Genomic DNA, 24,454 nt, shown 5'->3' with positions numbered 1-24,454 from the left:
GTTGCGCGGACGGTTGCTCGATTTGTTCACAACGGGGGCTACCATTTTTTAGCTTACATCCATGTGCTTGCGCTTGTTCATCGCTTTTCGTCAATTCCGCTTTAATTCGACACTTATGGATAAAATTGGTAATCAAACACTTAATGCAGCTCTTGCAGCTTTAATTGTATGTGGATTTGTGAAAAGATGGCTAGAGAATCAATTATTATTTCATGCAGTCACCAAAGCTCCTCCTGTTAAATTCATATTTGAGTTTTAACATTAATTTGTAGAACTTATGATGAAAATTTCAGAAAAACAGAAAACTTTTATTACTATTAATTAAATGTTTGATTTAAAGTGATACTCTTGTTACATTTAAAGGAGACATACAGAATATATGACTTCTCTAGGCTTATTTTTCCCCATAACTACTAAATTAAATCTTAATTTTAGATAGGAATTATTAGTCATTTATTGACAGTAAGAAGAAATTTTAATTCTAACAAATTATACCTAAACTCATTATAGCTAAAAACAAACATGAAAAATTTATATATAAAAAAAAGCCAGCAAACTCTGATCAATAGGCCTTTCATAATTATTTTTTAAAACTTCGAGTTCATAAATATATTGGAGATGTGCTAACACTTTAACTTACACAAATATAACGCCACTAAATACATATTGCACACAGGAAAATCTGTGGCCGAGTTTATTAAAATAGTTCCAGACATTTAAAAATAAAGTGACGCTTTAAAAAAATGTAATGAACCGATGATGCTTGTATATACAAGCTATACAAGCATTTATAATACAAATAAGCTTAATACTGAGCAAATTAACACTGTATTGAATATTAGTACGTCTCAATCAATATTTCAAATGTTAATAAAAATAACTTTATCATTTAATAATGCCAAACATAATTTTTTACATCTCAACAAAATATTACAATGTGCGTATCATTTTTAAAAAATTCTTTGTACTATCATATTCTTTGATTTTCAGAGGGATTATTTTTCTTGACTGGAATAGAGTACATGTGTTACTACACAGTCAAAATATTACTAAATAGGTGGAGCTAAAAGTAGAGTAAATATTTCACCATTTCACTTTGCTTCACATTCTCCTACATTTTAAGTATTTTCAAATGGTACATACTGTATGTACCCATCAGTTTGAATTAAAAAAGAAAAGCACAGCTTCAATGCTATGATTTTTAAAAAGGGATTTTCACTTAACTTTTTCAAGGAAAAAATTTACTGTAATTGTTCAAGTATCAGAATGGGGTGGTTTCCTCCAGTCAAAAGTAGTACTTTTATCACTGAAATTGATAGAATAGGCAAAAAAAAAAAAAAGGACCCAAAAATACTTTCATTTTCCCAACCGTTATTTTTTAATTAATTTTTTTAAATGTCCGATTTCTCAAACAAAGCGTGGTCTTGATGACGTCACAAATACACGTGAGTAAAGATGCGAATTAAATATTTTGCTCTAAAATGTCAACACGAATGGCATTTCATCATTCATGACGTCACACGACAGAAATGTAAACAATGAAAGCACCACGATTTAAGTAATTTTTTTTAAAAATATTAAACAAAAACAAATTATTTTAAAAATGGTCAGATTCTATGTTTTTAAACATGCTCTTTCAGAAAAAAATACGTTAAAAATTTTGGAAACGACCCCATTGTAACATTTGTGCAAAACGATTTTCAAACACCCAATGAAACGAAAAACACCAATATAAATTAAGAAATGCATAAAATTCGCACTGATGTTAACTAACATATAAGTAGCAATTAAAATTCAAAATCAGATGCAAAACCAAAGATTAAATGTCACTCATCCGTTTTTTAAAGTGTAACTGAAAATTTTTGAAACATAAAATAAATAGAACAATAAAAATGAATCCCCACATTTATGTCGCCACGATTGCAAATGTATTTTACAGTGTCGCTGCCTGACGTCACAAAATTTCAGCACCCTGATTGGTTCCTTTGTAACTTGCCCAGAATTAAAGGCAATTTTTTTCTAGCGGAGGAAAAAGTTTGCCCCTATACAAGCAACTGCGAATTTCCATAGCACACGAGAATTTTGGAGTAATCGTTTGTGGAAGTGAGTAGAAAAACCAGTTCCGGATATCGTTACGGTTGCTGTTGCGGTTGCAATGTCCTGTAATTTCTCTTGTGTGATATCCCCTTTAGGTTCGAACCTTATTATGTTTACTATGCGGTGTATTGCAACAAATAATAAACACTTTTCTCATTCCTTAAGGTGATACATGTTTTCAAGTTTTATATTCTAAGATAATGCTCTTAGCAGACTAAATAGGAAGGGGAAGGGGTTCGTTGCAAATGCAAATGACATTAAGAAAGACAACCATGCATCTTCATATCGGCAACACTCTTTCCTTTTTGCGAAACGCCCAAGTCATCATGACCTTCTTATCAGAAGCAATATTCAATGCAGTAAATGACTTTTATTGACAGCTTATCAAGCGATTCTTCCATCACCGTTTTTCCAAAATATAATTTTAGTTGAAAAAGAGAGGGTCTAAATTGCCGAGAAACTTCTCTTCTGCTGTCGAACCTAAAAATGCATCTTTAGGCAATGTTTGCCAACATTAAAGAGGAGTGAGGGTGCTTGGAATCTCCCCTTCCCACAAATATTTTGCCACAGAGACTGAAAAAAATCAACTATAAACCATTTAAGCCACTTTTAGGCAAGATAAGGGATAAAGGTTCTGTAAGTTAATCTCGGTTGAAAAATCTTCTAATTTGAAGTCTTAAAATGCAACTTTTTACTTTGGTTACCTTTTGTCACATTTGAGGAGGAGCATGGGCACCAGGTGCTCATCCCCCCCCCCACAAGCTCAATGGCGCAAATCTCTCCCCCCCCCCCAAATTTCTTTCGAATCGGGTTAAACACAAGTTTTTAGAGTATCTGAACAAAATCTGGGGGGGGGGGGGGAGTGCAAACAAATACCATTTGAACTGAAATATCGTTGTATTTTTGACTCGCCTTGTTTCCCAAAATTTACAACGTGGACTTTAAGTAAAAAAAGTTTTGAAGACCCCTGAGTTTTGCTACACCTTATTATTATTATTTTTTAACATATGAATTCAACTTTCTGGTATGGGATGGAGTCATTACTGTATACAATATGAACTTTGAAACAGAAATATAATATTCACTTAGCTAGGGGGTTCACGGATTTCTCCCCCAGAAAATTTTCGAAATTGTAGCTTTAAAACCAGTTGTAGACGATCTCTGGTGATGTTAAGGGGTTAAAAGGTTTGGTGGCTCCTCCCAGTAATTTTTCAATACTGAAACTTCAAAAATGCATATGTAGATACAGATAGACTACCGTTGTGTTAGGGAGAGGGGACGGGTTCGGGGGCTCTCCTCCAATAAAATCGATATCTAAAATTGATATAAAGTTACGCCATAAAAATTACAACTGGCACGCCAGTATAAAATCATAATTAGTCTATTCAAATATCAATAACCTGTCGAAGAAACATACTTGTAGTTTAAAAAAAATCATTTAAATTAATGTATTTTATAAAAGAAAAGTTGGTGTCACTAAACAATACCTGATGGAAAAAATTACACACACACTTAACCTGTAAAAAATGTTTAGGTCATGTTCCTAATTTTTTGACAGTTGATTTTTATCTACTTTTAGCTCTAAATCCGAAAATGAGATGAACATTTTCTCGTCATACAACAATGTTTCGTAAAACTGAAATTCAAAATTTGCCAGTAAAAAAAAAAGACAAAAATTGCAATTTTATAAGAGATTTAAAATAATAAAAAAATAACTACCATTGTGCTAAAAGAAACCCGCAAAGTTTCAAAAACTTGCTGACATCTATTTTGGTGTTATAGGCCTGTTTTTTATTGCAAAAAAAGGTGTAATCTCATTGATGTCAAGACCTTTTTTTTCATTAATTAGATTATTTTTTACGAAGTGTTCCAACATGAGGCCCTTATTCTTCACCAACTCTTAGAACGAGGTATGTAAAATTTTTTCGAGCCATAAGTAATTGCTTATTATCTGCACTTGACCAAAGTTGACGTTACTCTGACTTTTCAGATTGTCATGATGGATGAGAATGAGTTAACTCATTAAATCGATGGATTTTACTTTTAAACGAGGGAGGGGAGGGGGAGGTACCAAAATACTTGTTTTTTATTGGAAAAAACACTATACATAGATCATTTTAAACAGCAAAACTTCATTGAAATACAAGATTTCCAAATTACTCATCCCTATCATTTAGGATTGATAAGAAACAAAAAAAAAATAACGTTATACGCTGTAAATAATATTTATGATAAGAGTATTGGTGGATATCTATCATAAAATCTTTAGTTTACCGCACCCTCATCACCATTTCTTTTTTTATGAATGTGCCTTGTATTATCTATTCTAGAAAATCCCCAGTAATAATGTAACGGGTGCAAATTCAGGGCCCAATACAGGCTGATTTTGCTACCGTTTTTTGGTACCTTCACAAAAATCTTGTTTTGAAATCGGTACTTTCACAAAAATCAAGTAATAAAATCAGTAGCTTCACAAAACAAAAATTAGCATTTTAAAATATTATATTTGTTTCTCTGTTTAAAACAAAATTTACTCATAAAATAAAATTCTAAGCAGGTTTATATGAACAATCGCTTAAATAGAAACCTTTTTATAATATAAAATAAAATTCTAAGCAGGTTTATATGAACAATCGCTTAAATAGAAACCTTTTTATAATATTTTAACTAATTTTTAGCTGTTTCTCGCCTAAGTGTATTTATGCAATATTATCGAAATCTTTCAACATCTGTTTTGGGAAACCGTTTTTCTCATAATTTCCTATATTGTACACAGTACATAGCCTATCAAGCTGAAATTCCGATGGTATTTTTCATACTTCTTGGGTTTTTAGCTCCCCCTCCACTCCCCAAAAAACGAAATCTGTTAAAAATAATACTAGCTGACATTTACACTTTTCAAACTAAAAATTCACTTGTTCTACTTCTCTTTTACAAAAATTTGGATACCTCTAAAATTTCTCAAAAACAATGCTGATAAAAATAAAAAAAACGTTCACAAAAATAGGTAGCGAGAAAAAAATCCTGGATTGGCCCCTGAAATTTATGGGTCATTTTCATTCCATTCTACTTGTAGAAGCGAGAAACTCAATGAGTAGGAACCGATCGCAATTTGTGATGTGAGTTGTGACAGCATCAGGACTTGGAAAATTGGAATTTTTCGATGAAATAATGAGTCATGCTGTTCATTTAAATATTTCAAAAAACAATTTTAAACTATTAGCTCAAAATTTGGCAATTGGAAACAACTTTGTTTTTTATCAAAATAACGATAAAAAGTACAGTCAACTCCCGCTACAAAGCGATTCGACTTACGCGAAAGGGTATATAACGCGAATTTTTCACGAGCAACGAATTTTAGAGCTAACGCGAATTCCTCCTCGACAACATGAATTTTTTTGGAAGAAAGTATCGACTTTGTTATTGTCTACTAAATATTGATTTCGTGAATGTCATTACATCCCTTTAGCATCACCGACAGCGTAAGTTCTCGAACCAAACTAGTCTTACGCATTGCGTTGTTAGTGCATCAAATAACCACTCAGCATCTTTCATTTATTTATTTTTTATATTCTACTTATTAAAGTTGATGAAATATACTGACACCTTAGTGAGCTGTTTCATCCAAAGTTTGAAGATGGAAAGAAAAAGGAAGTTACTGACAAAAAATGAAAAAGAGGGTTAAGACTCTCGATATGCTTGAACAACTACAAAACGTCGACGGTAGCACTACAACAAATATGAGTGAATCTTCCATACTTACAATTAAAAGTCAAAACAAAAAGATATCTTTTTCAGAACTTTGTTTCAATATTGAAGCTTGCAGGGTAATATAAGCAAAGTAAATATGTATTATAGAACTGGAAGCTGCACTTGTATTGTGGGTTAAAGAGATCAGGACTGTTGCCATAAATGGAAACGTTATAAAAGAAAAGGTGAAGCGATCGTATTTAAAAAATGTATTAAAAAAGAATAACGATCTGATCATGGAGAATAAATCATCACCATCTTTATTTTTCAACTCATGAATCTTATTACTACATTTATTGTACATTACTATTATTTCACAGAATTTTATTTTCTACACACTGTGCGTGCCGTGTTGTTATGTCTTCCCCTCCCATTGATCATTCATTTTGGATCCTTAAAGATTTAAAAAAAAAACGGCTTTTTTTTAAAAGTAAAAGTTCAGTTCCTTATGTAAGAAACTGTAATGTATAATTTGTTGGCAAAAGCCATTATTTTCGTTCTTGGAGAGATTCGTAAAAAGCTTGAATGTATTTTCAAATTGTTTAAAACTTACCTGCAAATTCAAACCTATCTGAGAAAAAAAGATTCCCGGTTTTAAAAGGTTTAAATACTGGCGGGCGTATGAAATTCCCTAGTGACTTAACACCCAACAAGTCAATCATGTGTTTCGCCCATCGGCGGACATGATGTCAGGCCTCAAGAGTTGAGGATCCTTCTGCTGAAAGCAGTGAAGAAGATAATTTGAAATAGCAACAGTTAAAATAGTAACTGTGTTGAGTTGCTTTGGGATGCAACAGATGTAAATTTTGATGACGTTTGTCATTGCGCCTGGGTAACAGAGATGGTTTAAATAGAAAGTCAATCAATCAATCGACCTCTTATGATTTGCTTCCGTTCTGCAGTCGGTTTGTTTTGATGTGAGCATGTGAGCTCTGGTTGATTTGTCCACGCAGGGGACGTGGAAGTTTATTAAAGAAATGTAAAATTAAAGTTCATTTTGCATGCTAGTAGCGCAGGATGAGTTCTAAAACAGTACCCTATATTTGGAAGGCGGTTTTGTAAAAATTAAAAATTAGAAATAAAGAGTTGAAGTAGTAAGAATTAGGCTTAACAAGACCGGAGGACCGAAGCTGCTCATCCTAGGTACCAAGCTGGTCGGATCGTACGGGTTCAGTGTGGGGTGAGGGGTGAGGCATCTCTTCGACTGCGTGTCCCCTATTAGGGCGAGGTGACCTCTAATCGACTGTGTGTCCTCTACTACTGAATGTTCTCCTGTTTGGCATAGAAACCAGGTAAATAATTTCCTGTACTGCATATGGTGAGGAGTCCTCTGCTGTGGTACGGGTGTGCCTGGAATGCAGTGTCCATTGACAGAGGATGGTCTGTCGTCCACGTGTGGACGTGGTTTTTTTCAACTCAAAAGTTCATCCTATTGATGGATGTGGCCTTCATGTTTTGTGTGCCAAGTGCTTATGTGTGGACTTCCAAGGGTATGAAATTTCTAAATAGTTTTCTTGGACAGTACCAACAATGTGGCATTGTGTTTAGGGTTGTTTATTGAGGACATTTTAGAACTGAAATTTAGAGAAAACGAATAATGTGATATTTCTTGTTGATGTATGTTGGGGGGGGAAATATTTACTTTGTTTATGGGGATTTGATTTTGTAAATGTTGAATGCTTCTTTTTCCTATTTATACTTATACATATGTTTTAAATAAAATGTTATTTAAATTGAAATTCAGTTTCCATTGCTTCATTTCTCCCGAACTTACCATTCTACATCTGTTGGTCCTTTTCCGAGGGCCAACATAGTTGAAGGATGCTTTAAAGCAGTTTAAGGGGTGTTTAACAGTGCCTAGAAAAAGTTAGTACGTTTCTAAAAAAATTGTATGCATACATTTTTCTACAACACAAAATTTCGACTTACTCCAGGAGTCTTGGAACGCTTTCCTCGCGTAAGTCGGGACTCGACTGTACACATTTGCGTTTGGTGCCCCAAAAATTGTCCTTAAACTTAGAAATATCTCCTCAATTGCCAGATTTAAACTTAATGGAACATATTTGGAGATATCTGGTGGCTAGATTACGAAAATACACCATTGAAACAAAAAGCGAACTAGAAACAGTAAGACTTGAAGTGCGGCTGAACACTTATTCAGAAATTGCATTTAAAAAAAAAAAAGAAAAAACAATGAAATTTTTCCCCAGACGTTTAAAAGCTGTTGTTGATATTCTACTAAATAATAATTTTGTAAAAAGTTAGATTATTTACTAAGTTTTTGACATTTTTTCAAAGTGTACAAAGACTTTTATGAGATAAAATTTCCGGCACTTTTTGGTTTTTAATTTTTAAAAAATTAAGTTTTAATGTTTTATTAAAAATTTTCATGTAGTTTGGTTAAAAATAAATCATAGACCTTATAATTAAATACCTGTTCCGAAATATTAATTCTAACCAATGCACAGGGGCCTATTTCATTGAAAGTCATAGGTGTACGAACACATTTGGGAGCCACTGTATATATGTATTACTTTAAATGCATACAAACACAACCCAGAACTTTTTCAAGTACAAATTCTAACAACAGAAACTAGATTCTAATTGTTCGTTCAAGCACGAATTCCCATGTTGATTCTTCTAGAATAGTGTTGAGGTTTTCTTTTGAAAGGGGTTTCTTCGCTCTTGCTTTTAATGGGTGCAATTCCTGACTGATAAGGTGTATACTGGTTGCGCATGCGTACTTCACAAATGAGGAGCTCCATTATCTGCACGCGAATGACGTTATTCTTTGTTGAAAATTTGCATTTTCGTCTTAGAGAATATTTATATGCTTCATAATGTCAGGCACAGATTATTCGAGCAAGGAGGAGCAAGGAGCAACGACAGCTCTGTTTACAATATTTATTCTGATGTTCCCGCTAACTTTTTTTTTATAATGATCCACGAGTCAAAAGTTTATTATTATTATTATTTTTTTTTTTGAGAAAAAAACAAAAAGATGAAGAAAGGGCCGGGGGGGAGGGGGGGGGGACTTCTCCAGTTTGAATGTTTCTTTAACGAATTTTTCAGGCTCTGTGAGTCTATTTTTTTAAGGTTAAAAAAATACTAATAAATAACAGAAAAAAAAAATACCTGACCCGTTCGGGATTTTTTCCCAAAAGACTTTGCAGGTTTGCGGGTTAAGAAAGGTTGAGAAACGCTGGTGTAGGAGAAAAATCAATTTGGTGCTTATGTATATAGCAGTTGCTGGCGTTAGCTGACATAGGAATAGGAGGAAAATCTTTACTTTGGGTTAGAAATTGGCTTACTGGTAAGAAGCAAAGAGTAGTTGTGAGAGGAAATCATTCTAATTGGTGCGATGTTTTAAGTGGGGTTCCTCAGGGATCAGTGTTAGGGCCTCTTTTGTTTATTATATTTATGAATGACATCAATGAAAATATTTCTGAAAGCATGAATTGTTTTGCTGACGATGTAAAAGTTATGGGGATTGTCGAAAATGAAGTACAAGTAAAACAGCTGCAAGAGGATTTAGATCATATTACTAAGTGGGCAGATAAATGGGGTATGGCAGTTAATGTAGGGAAATGTCAAGTGCTACACTTAGGTCATGGAAATAAGCGTATGAGATATCGTTTACAGGGTTCAGTCATAAATCAGGCAGAAAATGTTATGGAACTGGGTATCTTTATTAATCAGGACTTCAAGTTCAGTCAACAGTGCAGTATTGCTAGTAACAAAGCCAACAAAATGCTTGGGTTTATCAATAGATCTATTTCAAACAAATCTAAGAAAGTTCTTCTGCCTTTATATAGGAGTTTAGTAAGACCTCATTTGGAGTATGCTGTTCAGTTTTGGTCGCCTTATCTGAAGAAAGATATTTTTGTATTGGAAAGGGTTCAAAGAAGGGTTACTAAATTAGTAAGGGGACTCTCAGATTTAGATTATGATACCAGACTTAATAGGCTTAACATGTATAGCCTGGAGCAAAGGAGAGTCAGAGGGGACATGATTCAGTTATTTAAATTTATCAAAATGAAAGATGTAAGTGGATTAAATTTTTGCGGGGAAAGCAGGACAAGGGGTCATTGTTTTAAGCTATTTAAATCTCAGGCTAACTTGGAAATCAGGAAAAACTACTACTTTAGCAGGGTCGTGGGCACTTGGAATAGCTTACCGGAAGAGGCGGTCATGAGCAAGGGAGTGGATAGCTTTAAGAGGGTCATTGATCTTCATTGGGGACTAATTAATTGACTAGGACCAGCCTAGCTGGGCCCAGAGCCTGTTGCTGGTCGTCACATTTGTATTTGTAGTCAGAATTATGTACTTTCTGGGAACTGGCCCGTAGCCTACGGCTCCTGCTTTTGAAATGCTTGGGTTGTGCAAGAGGTATGAGGGCGCACGCTCTGAAAAATATGGCACTATGCTGAAATTTCAAAAAAATCTTGGGGGGGGGGGCAACAAAGTTTGCCTATGCCTCCCACCCCCCATATTTTAGTCAGATAATGCATACGCTTTTGATTTAAGTTATTGTTGAGCTAAACCTAACCTGGAAGCTCCATGATGTTGTCATTAGGATCTGCATAGAACTTCAAAATGCTGCCAGGTTAGGTTTGCCCCATCTATAGTTACATTTTGCAAACACTTTTCAATTATGAGTTTGTAGACGTTGGTTTCTAATGACAGTACATATAACATATACCATACATTCCAAGTTTTTTTTTAAATATACAATTGCTAATAAATTTTTTGCCGGCTTCAAATCTATACATATAATGAAATAAGATGTTTGTGTGTGTGTTTGTGGCGCGCATCCCAGGAAAATGGTTAGGCCTAGAAAGATGAAATTTGGTATACTGGTGCAGCTTTTGCTGAAAGATGTGCACCTCGGGTTTCGATTTTTGATATTTTAATTAGAAAAAAGTTATTTAATGTCTTATGTTATTTATAGCACTTTTTAGTACTTTTAACCTCACGGACCCCGAACCAATCCCGCCAGACAAATATTTTTTGTATTATTGTGTAGGAAATTTAATTTTAAATATGATGAATGAAAAAATTTTGAAGATAGAGCAATTTTTTTATTTTTTACAGATTTTTGAAAAAACCTTTATTTTACAATTTTTTCTGGGTTTAGTTTTTTTTTGACACCCATCCTGCGAAAATTTTTGAACCCTCAATTCTAAAATTTTAGTTGGTAATAGTAAAAACATTCCGCCCTCTTCAGAAGAAAAAAGTTTTTAAAAATACGCAATAGTTTTTTTTTACAATTTTTTTAATGCAGAACACAAAGCAAGCTGTTCGCTTGCCGGCTGAGTTCCAAACTTACCTCATCACGTGATCCCACTGAAATCGTTTGCCTTCTCTTCACTTTTTTTGTTTTTAGTTTTTTATCTTTTTGCAAGAGCTACTTTTTGCACACTACGGGGAACATAAAGCTTTTTTTTTTTTTTTTGCAGGCTACTTTAATTAAATAAAGCCCGAGAATTTTTGCATGATCTTCGTTTCTGTTACGGATTGGCGGATAGGTTAGGTAGATACAGAAATAGAGATTAAGTGGACAAAAAATGTTTTTTTCGAATTAATACTTATATAAATTAAAAAAGATTGTCAATTTCTGTCAGAGGTAGATATGCATAGATCGTATAGATAGATAGACAAATACAGAGGTCGATATAGTAGATGGACAGCAAGAAAGAGACATGCCCCTCATTTAAGGAACTTCAACGGGGTGTCAATGCCCCCCCCCCCCCGCACACACCATGACTTTGAAAAAACAATGCTTTCACGTAAAAGTGAAAGTGTTTTTTGTTACTTTTGGACAAAATTTGTATGAAGAGCAAGCCGTTTGTGTCTTCCCTCCCCCTCCTTTAAAAATATTCCAAACGACGGAACTGGAGATAGATCTAGAAAATATTTTATTCAAATTAATAATGATATAGATTGATTGATACTGCCACAAAATTTATTTAAGCAGCCGCCGAAGGCAGCAACATTGGCGTAAAAAGGCGAATGATAATATTGATATATAGAGAAAACCATTGATTAATACCGACGCTGAACTGTCTAAGCAGCCGCCGAAGGCGGCAACCCTGGCGTAAAAAGGCGAATCGCGTAAAAAGGCGGACCAGCTGGTTACCGCAGGCGGCTAGTTATTAATATAAGACAGGATAAGTTATAAATGTCTCAGTTTGAATTTTATTGTTTGAAAACCTAGGTTTTAAGTTGGTTGGAACATAGGAAACAGTAGCACACCAAACTATTTGATCAGTTTGCCACAAGCCACATGTGATGCAAGTTAATTCCAGCCTTTGGGTACCATATAAAAATTCATGCAGCAAAACTATAAACCATTTAATAACTACGACTGCGTTATTATAGTAATATTTGAGACATTATCTAGATTTTACGCATGCATTTGTAAAAAAATAAAAATAACTTTGCTTATCACATTAAAATCATTTCGCAAATACTTAAATAAGCTTCGCAGTTTCAGTAAGCAATTCAATTATGCATAGAACATAAATAATTTAATGTTGCTCTTTTGTGGTAAAGTAATTTCAACTTCAATCAATTTTTATTTCTTTAAAAAAAAAATTTTTTTAATTTAATTAATTGGACTACTGCAGTTTCAAAAGTTGAATAGCGAATTTCAGTAACTAAACTTGGTAACTAGCACTTACAAAATGTACCATGTCTGAACAAATGTAAAAATCATACTCGAAATTTCGTAGTAAAATGCTTAGAGAACAGCTTTTAAAGCTGGCAGAATTTGAAAAAGGTTCCCAGAACAACCCTAATAAGAGAGAAAGCCAAGTGAATATCAGTGAATACATTAATACTGTCATCGTCAACCTACCCCTTAGGGAAAGCGTACCCTCCCACTCTTTAGTAAACTATCGAGAGCTGGTTTACCATAATAGCTTGACTGATCAAGCAGAAGCTCCTTTGTAAATCAAAGGGAGTAGCAACACGGAGGTCCCGGAACCACAGTATTGCTGGGAAAATAACATAGCTCTTCGAAATGTTTACGCATAAAATGACCCCTTTTGGCGAAGAAGTTCTCACAGTAAAGAGGTTAAGAAAAGAGTTTTCGGAAGCTCTCCCGGAATTTCCCGAAATTAAAGCCTTGAAAACCAAATTTAAGACGATCTTTAATAATGTTGACGAGAGTGAGGGAAGGGAGAAGGGCGCTCCACTTAAATTTTCGAACTTATAGCTTTAAAAATGCAGTTTTGATAGATCTTGATAATGTTAGTGGAAGGTGAATTTCGGTGCCAATCCCCCGGCAATGTTTTGAAATTGATACTACAAAAACGCAATTCTAGGATTGTCTTTGATTGGGTTAAGGAGAGAGGGGGGAATCAGGAGCTCACTCTCCTATAAATTTTTTTTAATTGCAGTTCTAGAAACGCAGTTTTAGATGACTCTTGATTATAAAGAGGGTGTTGATCAAGCATTACAGTGGGGGCGCTCTCCTAGAAGTTTTCGATAATTGAAGTTGCATAGCCAAAAAAGATGGATTACACACAGATACTCTGTGACAGATATTTTTCGGAAATCCCCAAAAGTGGATTCAGCAATTCAGCACACATCCAAAACCTGAACTCGAGAATTTTCGAGTGCAAATGAGTCAATGAAAGACTAGAGCATAGTGGTCAGAATTATTTCACACAATAAATAAAGAAACGGGGGAAAACTTTTTATTTTAGTCACTTTTGATCTCTCTCCCTCTCATCACAGTTACACGTATTCATCATGCAGAATTGTGCAACTTCAAGAAAATTTACAATAAATCAAAAAGAATTGAAACAAACACCAACTTTATCCCGTCTCTGATGTTCCCTTTATTGAAAAAGAGACACGGTCATTAAATTGCGGAAAGAGTATGTGAAAAGTATTTATGCATCTATTTCTTAATTTTTTTTTCTTCCAAAAATCCAAAATTTTATGTTATAAAGGGAAAAAAACTTCTAGGACCCCCCCCCCCAATTTTGATGACACAACTTGTGCCATAATCCCCTGCCCCTCCTGTGGGAACCTCTGAGCATGGGAATAGGGGCCTCTACCCCAGAAAAAATTTAAAATTACTGGCACAGAAACCAGGGTTGGTATTTTGTCTACTTTTTTGTAAAAAGTCCGGGACGCCGGAAGAAACGGGAAAAAATTGGACGAAATAAAGTTATTGTTATGGTGTAATAAAATTAGTATATAATTCTAATACATTATATATTATGAATTAATCATTTAATTTAAATGAGTCATTCTACAAAAAACGCGCTTTTTTAGGTCCAGGGTGGTTAGTTTCAAAAATATTTATTTTTAAGCACTTTTTATGAGATTTAGAAATAACAAATTTAGAAAATGATCAATACAAATTAATGATGTTATAAAAATTTTTAAATTTTTTTTTCACTGAACGTAGGGATACTTGTATGCCTCCATTACATGTCCCAACACATTTCTTCCTATGTACTTTTTCATTTATTTACTCAATACAAAAAAATATATCAGATTTAATAGTGAAATTTAAATCATTTGATGTTTTTTTAATAGATTAAAAGAATTATGTTGTAAAATAAAAAAATATATAGCATTCATAATCTTTTGAATCACTGTCACAGTATCTTGTAACCTCCGTTCAGGATTTAATTAAGTAATAGAATTTTCTATAGACGGCAGTACTGGCAGCTCGTTACAGAGGTTTAGAATCACAAGTTAGCCCTTTTCAACTCTGGGTCCTCATAGTGAAGCTAAAGAACTTAGTGTGAAAGAATTTCAGCATTATTACTCTTTGAAGTCAAATAGGTCCTTAACTTTATGTATCCTCCGTTCTTGAGTTGAAAAGGAAAGAATTGTTTGTGTACAAAAAAAATTTTTATAGTTAAAATTGAATCACTTTTTACTCATTTTTACAAAAAAAGGAAGTGTTGTATTCGCGAAAAACATTTCACTAAAAATCCGCCTTAATTTCCATTTTCTCAACCCCAAATTAATGCTGATTTTTTTTTCAACCCGACCACACGCGGATAAGTGCCTAAGAACGTATAAACACATGAAATATCCATTTTGGCGTTCTCCGAGTTGATTACAACGACTTTTCTCGTTACGTCCATATGCACGGATGTATCTTGCATAACTCAAGAACGGTATGTCCAAGAAAGTTGAAATTTGGTATGTAGACTCCTAGTGGGGTCTAGGTCTGCACCTCTCCTTTTGGTTGCATTCTGTTTTTCTAAAGGGGTCTTTTGCCCCTTTTTTGGGGGGGAAATCATTGTTAATTTCGATGGACTCTCAAGTGGTGTTATAATTTGGCGGACACTTGGCGATATATCACCAGTCTTTTGGTGGCCAACTTGGCAACAAATTTAAAATGAATGCAGTATTGTAAAAAACCCTTTGTAAGTTGACCACTTGGTTTATTTTTTAAAATTTTATTTAGCAAATTATTTTTTTATTTTTTTTAAAGCTTTCCAAGAATATTTCTGATCCCAGACCAGCATTTTACCAACTAAATGAAACAGCAGCATAACTAAACCTCTTTTTGAGTTTAACCACATGGGAAAACTACTAAGAACCCTTTTATTCTCCAAACTTGTTTTTCTTCTGTTTTTAAGCGAAAAATTGGTAATTTTTGATTAGCTATAAATTTTTAGGAACTATTAACATAAAATAAGTAACTTTTCATAAACAATAAGGCTTTTTTTTTTTTTGATCAATTTATTGAAATTTTAAATTTGCACGACACATTATACGTCATTCTGGGAAAATAATCTCTAAAAACATTTGAATAACATCTTAAATTATTGTTTCAAAGTAATGCTAAACAATGAAGGTGAGTTAAACAGAAAGAGTAGGTGTCAATTGCAAGAATTACAGAAGTGTCATGGTGCAAGAATTTCAAAAAAAAAAAATCATTACCCCCTTTATAAGTTGACCACCTGTCTAAGTTGACCACCAAAGTACTGCACCGCAAGTGGTCAACTTACACAGGTTGCACTGTATTTTAAAAAATTAACTGCATTTAATTTAAATATGTTCATTTTAAACTAATTTTTACAAATATTCAACATTATGTAGGGAACTATGCAAGTTTCTTCTCGGGTGCCAAAATGACCCTCACCGTATTTCTAGATATAAAAAGATCACCATAATTCTAGTGTTAATCATTTATAGAATTTAATAGCTAATCTTTCTTAGGGTTAAATTGTGCAAATTTTAGAAATTACTATAAACCTAGTCTAACAAGACAGTAATCTAAATCTATGACAGCCAGTTATGTTTCATATTAAATATATTTACATACTGTGTTCATTAGTGGTCAAGATAGAGAGGTGGTCAAGTTACAGAGGTTTTCCTTCATTATATAAGATAGGACTAATTCCGTTCCTGACAAAAGCGGTCAACATAGACAGGTGGTCAACTTACAAAGGTGGTCAACTTTACAGGTTTTACTGTACTGAGATTTTCAGGGTACATAACAAAACATTAAAAAAAAGTTTAAAATGCTCTTCCAAAAACTAGCGCGGTTTCAGTTGCATTTCAGAAGCTAGCAGCTAATGTTTCCTTTTCTGTACAAAAACATTGTAAATGCTTCAAGTTCTTAAAATGGTATGTTCTAAGAGACATTTTTGAGTTTCTGCCCTTTTCAGCTTCAGCAAATGTATTTGCAGTTCTTTTTTTCTCAAAAGGGTCAAAATGACACCTGCCTGCACTATTAGTTGAAACCTTTAGTTTGGTTTTAAAAGAATTACAATTTTCTTGAAAACTTTTTATTATTACACAGTACAATGATTTAGGAAACGTCAAGGTAGGATTGAGCACTTTATGAAAATATTGAGGATTAGTTAGCAAAAAAAGTTTGATTGGGATCAAAATGACCCCTGCCATAATTGTAGTGTTAAGATGAACTGTCCAGTTATTGACCCCACCTGCCAGTATTTCACCATTTGAATTTGGTATGAGTGATTTCATTCAGTATTCAATAAATAGGTTAGAGTAGAATAGTGTGCTTTTGCTTTGTTGATTTTATAGTTTTTTTTTTCTTTTAAATGTCTAATTGTTTGCTTTTGTGGACTGGTGTATATTTAAGCCAAACGTTTAAAAAATATTTCTCTTTTTTGAAAATCTAAGTAATAATTCTTATTTATTATTAACACATTGTCAATGATAATATTGAATTTTACCATTGAATTTTAAAGCAATAATATTGAATTTCAAAAGCAATTAAAATATTAATTATTAAAAAAATAAATAAAAAATAAAAGTAAGTGTAATGAAATTGATAAAAATTTTTTGCTTATATTTTTATTTATTCATGAGAATTTTTGAAAAGATTAAAATTCTGCATGTTTTCATTGAATTCATTTAGTGGCCCATTCAATTATCTTCAATGGCTCATTTAGCCCCATGGGTGAGGATGAATTGGCCAAATTTCCATGTTTTTTTATTCTATTATCATTCATTATAGACATATTTTAATCCAAGTTTTATGACTTTTTCATGTAACCGAATAAGTAAAGTAACTAAGGAGCAATTTTGAGCTAAAAAAATATTAGAAAAAAATTACTAAAATTAAAAACCAAAAATTGGACCATTCATTACCACTCTCCCTTATCTGGTTTGTTATTCTGATATATTATAATGTTTGGGCATTAAGAATTTTGCACTTTTGGTAAAATTTTCTCTTTCCCATTTGTTTATCTTTTTAAACTCAGATTAATAACTATATTTAACATTTGATTTTTTTTTCAAGAAATTACTTTATAAAATCATAAAATATACTTTGAATGACATGCTACATATTAGTTTTATTTGTAAGAGTACACATCAAACCCTTTATAACATTTAAGTAATTACTTAAATTCTTTTAAGTATGAAAAAAATATATATATTATTATTAAGAACGCTTTGTACTTTATATTTAAAAAATAATTTTGTCTGTAAATATATAAAAAAACTAAAAAGGTCGTTATTTGAAAACTTAAAAGCTTTCTTATATGAATGCTCTAAGATTTACTCTATTTTGAGTTAATTAAGAGTTAAAATTCCCTATTCGAAATTTAGCACTTCATATTCGAAAGTTCAACTATGTTATGTGAATAAAAATTACACAGAAAATGAACAGTTTGGTCAACTGAAAAATGTTAATTGAAGATATTTGAGAATTGTTTGCAGAAGAATAATACAACAACAACAAAAAAAAAAAACGTCAAATTTTCAATAAATGTAACAAAATAATTTCAATGAAAATAGATTCCCATAGAAAATATCTCAGAGCACATTTATTACGCAAAATTTATTTCATACACGGTCTTCCAAAATATAATAAGCTAGGATAGAACTTGCGATTATTTTCGCGTCTCATTTTTTTAGGTGTAAATATTTTAAGCGGGGTTACATTTTAACGTCACCTCATTATTTTTTTTAAATTCTATTAAAAATGTATGCACTCGAGTTTATGTCTCCATGTTCGCACAACGTACTTATTATTTAATAAATACAATAAGCTAGGATAGAACTTTCGATTATTTTCGCGTCTCATTTTTTTTAGGTGTAAATATTTTAAGCGGGGTTACATTTTAACGTCACCTCATTATTTTTTTTAAAATTCTATTAAAAATGCATGCACTCGAGTTTATGTCTCCATGTTCGCACAACGTACTTATTATTTAATAAATATAATAAGCTAGGATAGAACTTTCGATTATTTTCGCGTGTCATTTTTTTTAGGTGTAAATATTTTAAGCGGGGTTACATTTTAACGTCACCTCATTATTTTTTTTAAAATTCTATTAAAAATGCATGCACTCGAGTTTATGTCTCCATGTTCGCACAACGTACTTATTATTTAATATATATAACCCTCTACATTAGGCTTAGCATCCTTTGTTGACTTAACATAAGCAGCCCAAATAATTCAGCCCAGAGCGGCATTTCGACTGCCCTAAACAATGTGCGAGGGAGAAGGGCAAGCGGCCCAGGTGTAAACAGTCACAAGGTAACAACAAAATCCAATATTGTGAGCACAGCGATCGCTGGCTTTTGTCGTTCAATGTAATGTACCTATCGAGGCCTTCAGATCCGAAGGTGGAATTAGTGCGATGGCAACCCCGCAGACAGCAAAAGAAGTACTTAGCAGCAATTTGAAAAGCAGCGTTTTTTTTTTTATCCCGCGAAATTGGATACATATTTCGAAAAAAAAAAAATGATTAGCTTACCTTTTGCAGGCCTCCTAGGGCCGTAACTTGGTTGTAGAGTTTCTGTAAGTCAATTTCCCGGCCATTGATCTTAGGAAGATGACGAAAAGGTGTTCTGAAATATACAAGATCACGTTATATTTCAGATTTTTGACGACATTCCGTTTGCAGCAAATTTTGGATATTTTTTTTATTTAAAGAGCTTACCCTCTGTTTTGATGGAAGAGTTTCAACTCGTTAACAAACGCATAATAATCTTGCCTACTAACATCCGGTTCCTTGTGCAGTTTCTCCATGATAAAAACTTTCAGTAAATGCAAAACTGATTCTTAAATCACACAACATAAAGATATTCGGAAAGAATCGAACGCAGTATTAGAGAAAATACCCATCTCTCTCACAGCCACAAATATAGAATTATAAATTCGTTACTACGATATCATCACAAGCTCAGCACACCCAAGAACACTCCAGCTACACTCTAACATAGTCATGGAGCGGACACGCAAGCGGCTAGTCTCTGGGAAGGCGTGTCCTACATTTGGCGATTAATCCTCGTCGAAAGCTAAAATGAAGTGATGTATCGCCAAAATTGATCCAATATGACGCAAAACAGAGCAGAAGAAGCTCATGCGCGAAAGCATTTATTATAACGCCGAAAAGCTTAATCTTTTACTTACGGTTTTTTTTTAAAAATAAATATTATTATTTTGTTAATAAAAAGTGAAGCTTCGTTTTCCCGGGTTTCCTTCGCTTCTGAGTCATGAAATAAATGCATTACTAATTTCAAATAAAAGCAACATATTTAGCTTTCTGGGCGATCGATATCGCTTTATTCACAAAATATGAACATTTTAAATACAATGAATAATTCTTCAAAATCTAATTGCGTATTCTTCATTTAATTATTTTTAGGTTGTGATCCTTGAACCCGAACACGCAGAAAAATGAATAGTAGCAAGAAATTCAGAAAATTAATAATGTTTTACTTGTCTTTTTTAAAAGCTTTTTTGTTATTCAAATTTTTTATAAAAAAAAAGTTGTTTGATCATTTTTTTGAATTCGCTTACTATATTCAAGATAATAAGTTAATAGCTATTATTTAATTAGTTTTACAGATTTTTTTTCTTTATATGATTGAATTGTTTAATGCATCAGTGGAGAGCTTATTTTATGCATTAAAATATGTTTTTCGTTATGAATATATGAATGAAAATTCTTGCTCCCTCCTCCATCAATATCAGTACTTCGAGGATGGGAGGGGGAGGGGCTGCATTCGAAAAATATTCTATTCTCTATCGGGCGGTGTGGTGTTAACGGGGGCTTTCATCCTCATTCCCCGAATCCACGTGGTTTGTTCCACATCTGAGTTTTTATGCTAGCGCCGTCTTCTCGACGAAGTTCTTCGCCGGTGCTTGTCTCTATCAGGCGCCGGGAACTCACGGGCGAGCTTTAGGCGGGAAATCAGTTGTCATTTTGACACATGCCCTCTGATAGGTCGATTTGGGAGGCCGGTTTTAAAGGGAGTGCAGCAGCCTTGGGCAAATAGCCTGCCTGCTTGAGAGACATGCTTGGAGGCACTTTGAAGGGAAAGGGGCCAGCTTATTTGATGTTCACAAGCAAAGAAAAAGCAAGAGCTTATTCATTCCTAGAAAAGAAAATAAAAAATCTGGGGAAAATTCTATTTTTTTCCCTTTGGAAATAGCGCATGTACATTGATTATGGAACACGAACATGAAATATCGTCCCATTAGTATTTTAGATCGTGTCCGCAAATTGATTCGGGACCTTAGCATAGCAAAAGGGGAAAGAGGTGGAGGGATAGGTGCTATAATCCATACGAAGCACTAAAACTAGATGCATACACGATTTTAGTTCGCCAGGAAAAATTTCTGCCCACGCCACTGTTCAGAACCATTGTTTTTAGATGGGTAGAATTTTTGGGTGGGATTTCTTAGACATTTTTTTTTTTTTTTTTTTTTTGAGGGGAGGGGGGACTCCGTTCCGAACAATTTGAGGAGGCGCGCCATCGCTCTTGGGAGGGATGGGCACACTTGTCTGAAATAGTCCATGTGTTTAATTTTCCCCTCTAGAACATTTAGGTGCTCGACAGTGACCAGACCCGGATCTGTAAATTTTGGTCTCCCTTGTAAAAAAAAACCTGTAGGACCCTTCCCAAGAGGCCAGTAATACATATTTGCAACGTTATTAAGTCTTAGTGTGTGCTAGTCCCCCCCCCCTCAATTTCCTGGGCCGTTGGGGCGCTTTAGGACGTGGACCCCCTGCACTGCGGGGTCTGCAGGCAGTGCCGGATCTACGATTTTTCCAAATCAGGGCAAAAACTTGAAAATGCTGCCCTTACCGATCTTCATTGAAGATTTTCTAACTAATTTCATTAAAAAAAAAAACAAGCAAATAGGTTGAATTCGCCGCCCCCTAGAATTTGCCGCCCGGGGCAAGTGCCCCGGCTTGCTCCCCCCTTGATCCGGCCCTGTCTGCAGGTACGAAGATTCGGGCCTGACAGCGACAGTTCAGAGATGCGTCATAACCAGAGACCGATAAAAATTGTAAAATCGTAGGCGATAGACAAATTATTTTTCAGATTTTATCCGAGATTTCAGTGCAACATGACTTCTGAAAAAAACCAGTCGCTAAGGTTTTTTTTTTTTTTTTGCTCGAAATTTCTCAGCCCCTGATCATAACCTTCTCAAAATTTCAATAAAAGTCCTCTATGTGAGTGCTTCAAATAATGAAAATTCATGTATTTGAAATTAGTGTTCATTGCTACATTTCCTCTTTTTGACTTGAGGAAAGGGAATTTCTGATGAAAGAGGATAATCTCCTCTCTTTCAACGTTTTAATTAAGCTTTTAGTTTAAAAAAAAAAATGAGTTAGTTAAAATCTTTGCTGAGAACGACGAAAGAAATGCATTTTTCCGTCAAAATGCGCAAACAAAGAAGCATGCATAAGATACCCTGGGTTCACGTAATCCCGGCAACCTTTTGGAATTCATAGGATTATCCAGTCTGGATCAAATGGAATGTCATAACTGAGATTGGAAACACCAGAAGGCGGAACCACAGATTCTGATTGGTTTGGAAAATATTCAGCACCGATTGCTTTCTTTTTGCTTATTATGAATAACATAATTACCCGAGAATTTTTTGCGTTACTCCACAGAAAGTGATACATTTTAAATGTTTAAATTTTTCTTTAGTTGCAACATAGCAAATTTGATTGGAAGTCAGTCTGAATATTGACCTTTGCTAAATGTCGATAATGATGACTATTGATGTTTTCAGTTTGCTGTTTGGATAAACTTTTGAAACTCTTATTTTCTGGAATTCCTCAGGAAACAATACTTAAGAAAATGTCATTTTAAAAGTCAATTTTCATAAGCTTTTGTGGGTGTGTCATGGCCGTATTTAAGGGGTGGATTTGTAGGGTTTAAATCCCTCCGAAATTTTTTTAACTCTTTCAAAATATGCTTTCCATTATACTTTTTTTGTTGAAAAACTTATTATTACTGGTTTATTTTTTATTTATTTATTGATTTGTTTATTTTTTCCATTTCATTTAAAAAATGAAATTGTATTGACGAATTGTACGAACTCAGTGCTTTATCGGCAGTATTTATTTTTATTGTAGTTATTGGCAGTGGCGTGCACAGGGGTGGAGAAGGGACACCTATTGTTCCGGGACCAAGTCTGAAGGGGGACCGATAATTTTAAAATGAGTGAAATATATGTAGGGACATAAGGCTAAACAATATGGACGGGCCCCACAATTTCTGTGCAAGCCCCCTGGTTATTGTGTACATCATTTCTTACAAAACCATATTTTCATTTAGCTTTTGTCTGTCTGACGCTAACAAAAACATCAAAATTCTTTAAATTTAAATGTGCCACAAACTATATTTTTATACGTTTTTTCACTGTCAATAAACAATAATTTGAGAAATATTACTTCGAATGCGCTTAAGTACATGCATCTGCTTTTTTTTTAATTTATTTGAAATGACATTAAATATTTAGCAGGGGTGAAGGTATGTGATGGACACACATTTTTTTCTTCATATAATAGGTGCGTCCCCTTTTTTACTTGCTCATATTAATGCCCTTAAAGTAACATCTCATTAAAAAAACTTTCTGTAGCAAAAACCAAAAGAATATACGAGTAAAATCGAATTTTACTGATCATGTACAGATTTCACGAGAATTGTGTAGTTAAAATTCTCTCAGAAACAAAAGTGGTTTCTGCGCTGAGGTGTGGGAATTGGAGACACTCTTGCTAGGTATAAATTTTACATATTCATGTAGGTAATGTATCCCGTCAAAAATATTTGGGAGAAACGCGCAAGTTTAAAGCGAAGTCGCATGTAGTGAATTTATGACTGTAACGTAAAAGCGTAACAGCTTCAATTCCCTTTCACGTTTTACAGTGTATTTTTAACATTTATAACGAAATTACGGCTATAACGAAGTTTTTATTTGGTCCCTTCGACTTCACTATAAACGGGCGCGAATATATTAACTTCTAAAATCTGTTGGGATATACACATATGAGAGTCCGCAGCTCTTCACAATATATTTTTGGGGACACCTTTGCTCAAACCTGGCATTTTGGGGGGGGGGGGGGGTCAATTGCGCTCCCCTACCCGCTTTGTTAAATCAAAATTTTTACTCGTAAGTGAGTGCGGTTTTTGTTGTTTTCCGATAAAATTTGCATTGAGTATGATGTACTCTTTGCGTCTTTTGTATGCGCCTTACATTCCCTCTATGAAATAATTTTTCAAACAAAAAAAAGAGGGGGGGGGAGGATTCTGGGTTGGTAGAGTCGGACTGATTTTTGGGAAATGGAGTCGGCGACGGGGCTTTAAAATCCCAAAAATCACTCTCTCCGAGTTCGCATCTTTACGGAGTCATAATTGAACTGATTTTCAGCTAAAGGAGTCGAAGACTGTCATTTTTCGTCTGAGTTCACAGGCGTTAAAAAATATAACTGTGTGATCTATTGTCAACAACTATGAGATCATACTAAAATCTTAAGGGCACAAAATGCTTCATTAGCAATTTTCATCGCCTTAAAACAGCGATTCCCAACATTCCCCCCCGGGGCCGCACCGATGTATCTCGTGAGCCAAAACATGTTCGTAATTTTTTTAATTTATTTGAATATATTTTTAGATGACGTGGTAAAACGCAGAAAGGGAAAAAAATTACAAACCAAGAATTGTTACTGTCATTCTTACACACTTATTTCATTGATACGAAAGATTCCTTCTGTTTTTAGAAACCAATTTCTGGCTATTTAGCTTCAAACTTACAACAATCATTCGTAACACCGAATGAACATGATCGGTTATTTTGAAAGATCCCGGAATATACTTCTCGATTCGTAACATAGAA

General features: G+C 33.9%; 1 protein-coding gene across 1 annotated transcript in view; it reads right to left on the bottom strand.

The window, feature by feature from the left end:
- The window catches only part of LOC129226995 (AT-rich interactive domain-containing protein 2-like), a 34,335-nt gene extending 14,831 nt beyond the window's left edge, over positions 1 to 19,504 (bottom strand). The window contains exons 1-2 of the mRNA XM_054861624.1: positions 19,254 to 19,504; positions 19,068 to 19,161 (exon numbers count right to left, since the gene is read on the bottom strand). Coding sequence (XP_054717599.1) covers positions 19,068 to 19,161; positions 19,254 to 19,342 — 183 coding nt within the window. The 5' untranslated portion in view covers positions 19,343 to 19,504. The remainder of the gene's footprint in view (positions 1 to 19,067; positions 19,162 to 19,253) is intronic.
- Positions 19,505 to 24,454: the final 4,950 nt, after the last annotated feature.

The sequence above is a fragment of the Uloborus diversus genome, chromosome 7 (genome assembly GCF_026930045.1).
Source record: "Uloborus diversus isolate 005 chromosome 7, Udiv.v.3.1, whole genome shotgun sequence".
Lineage (NCBI taxonomy): Eukaryota > Metazoa > Arthropoda > Arachnida > Araneae > Uloboridae > Uloborus > Uloborus diversus.
This window is presented reverse-complemented; position numbering and strand designations above follow the sequence as displayed.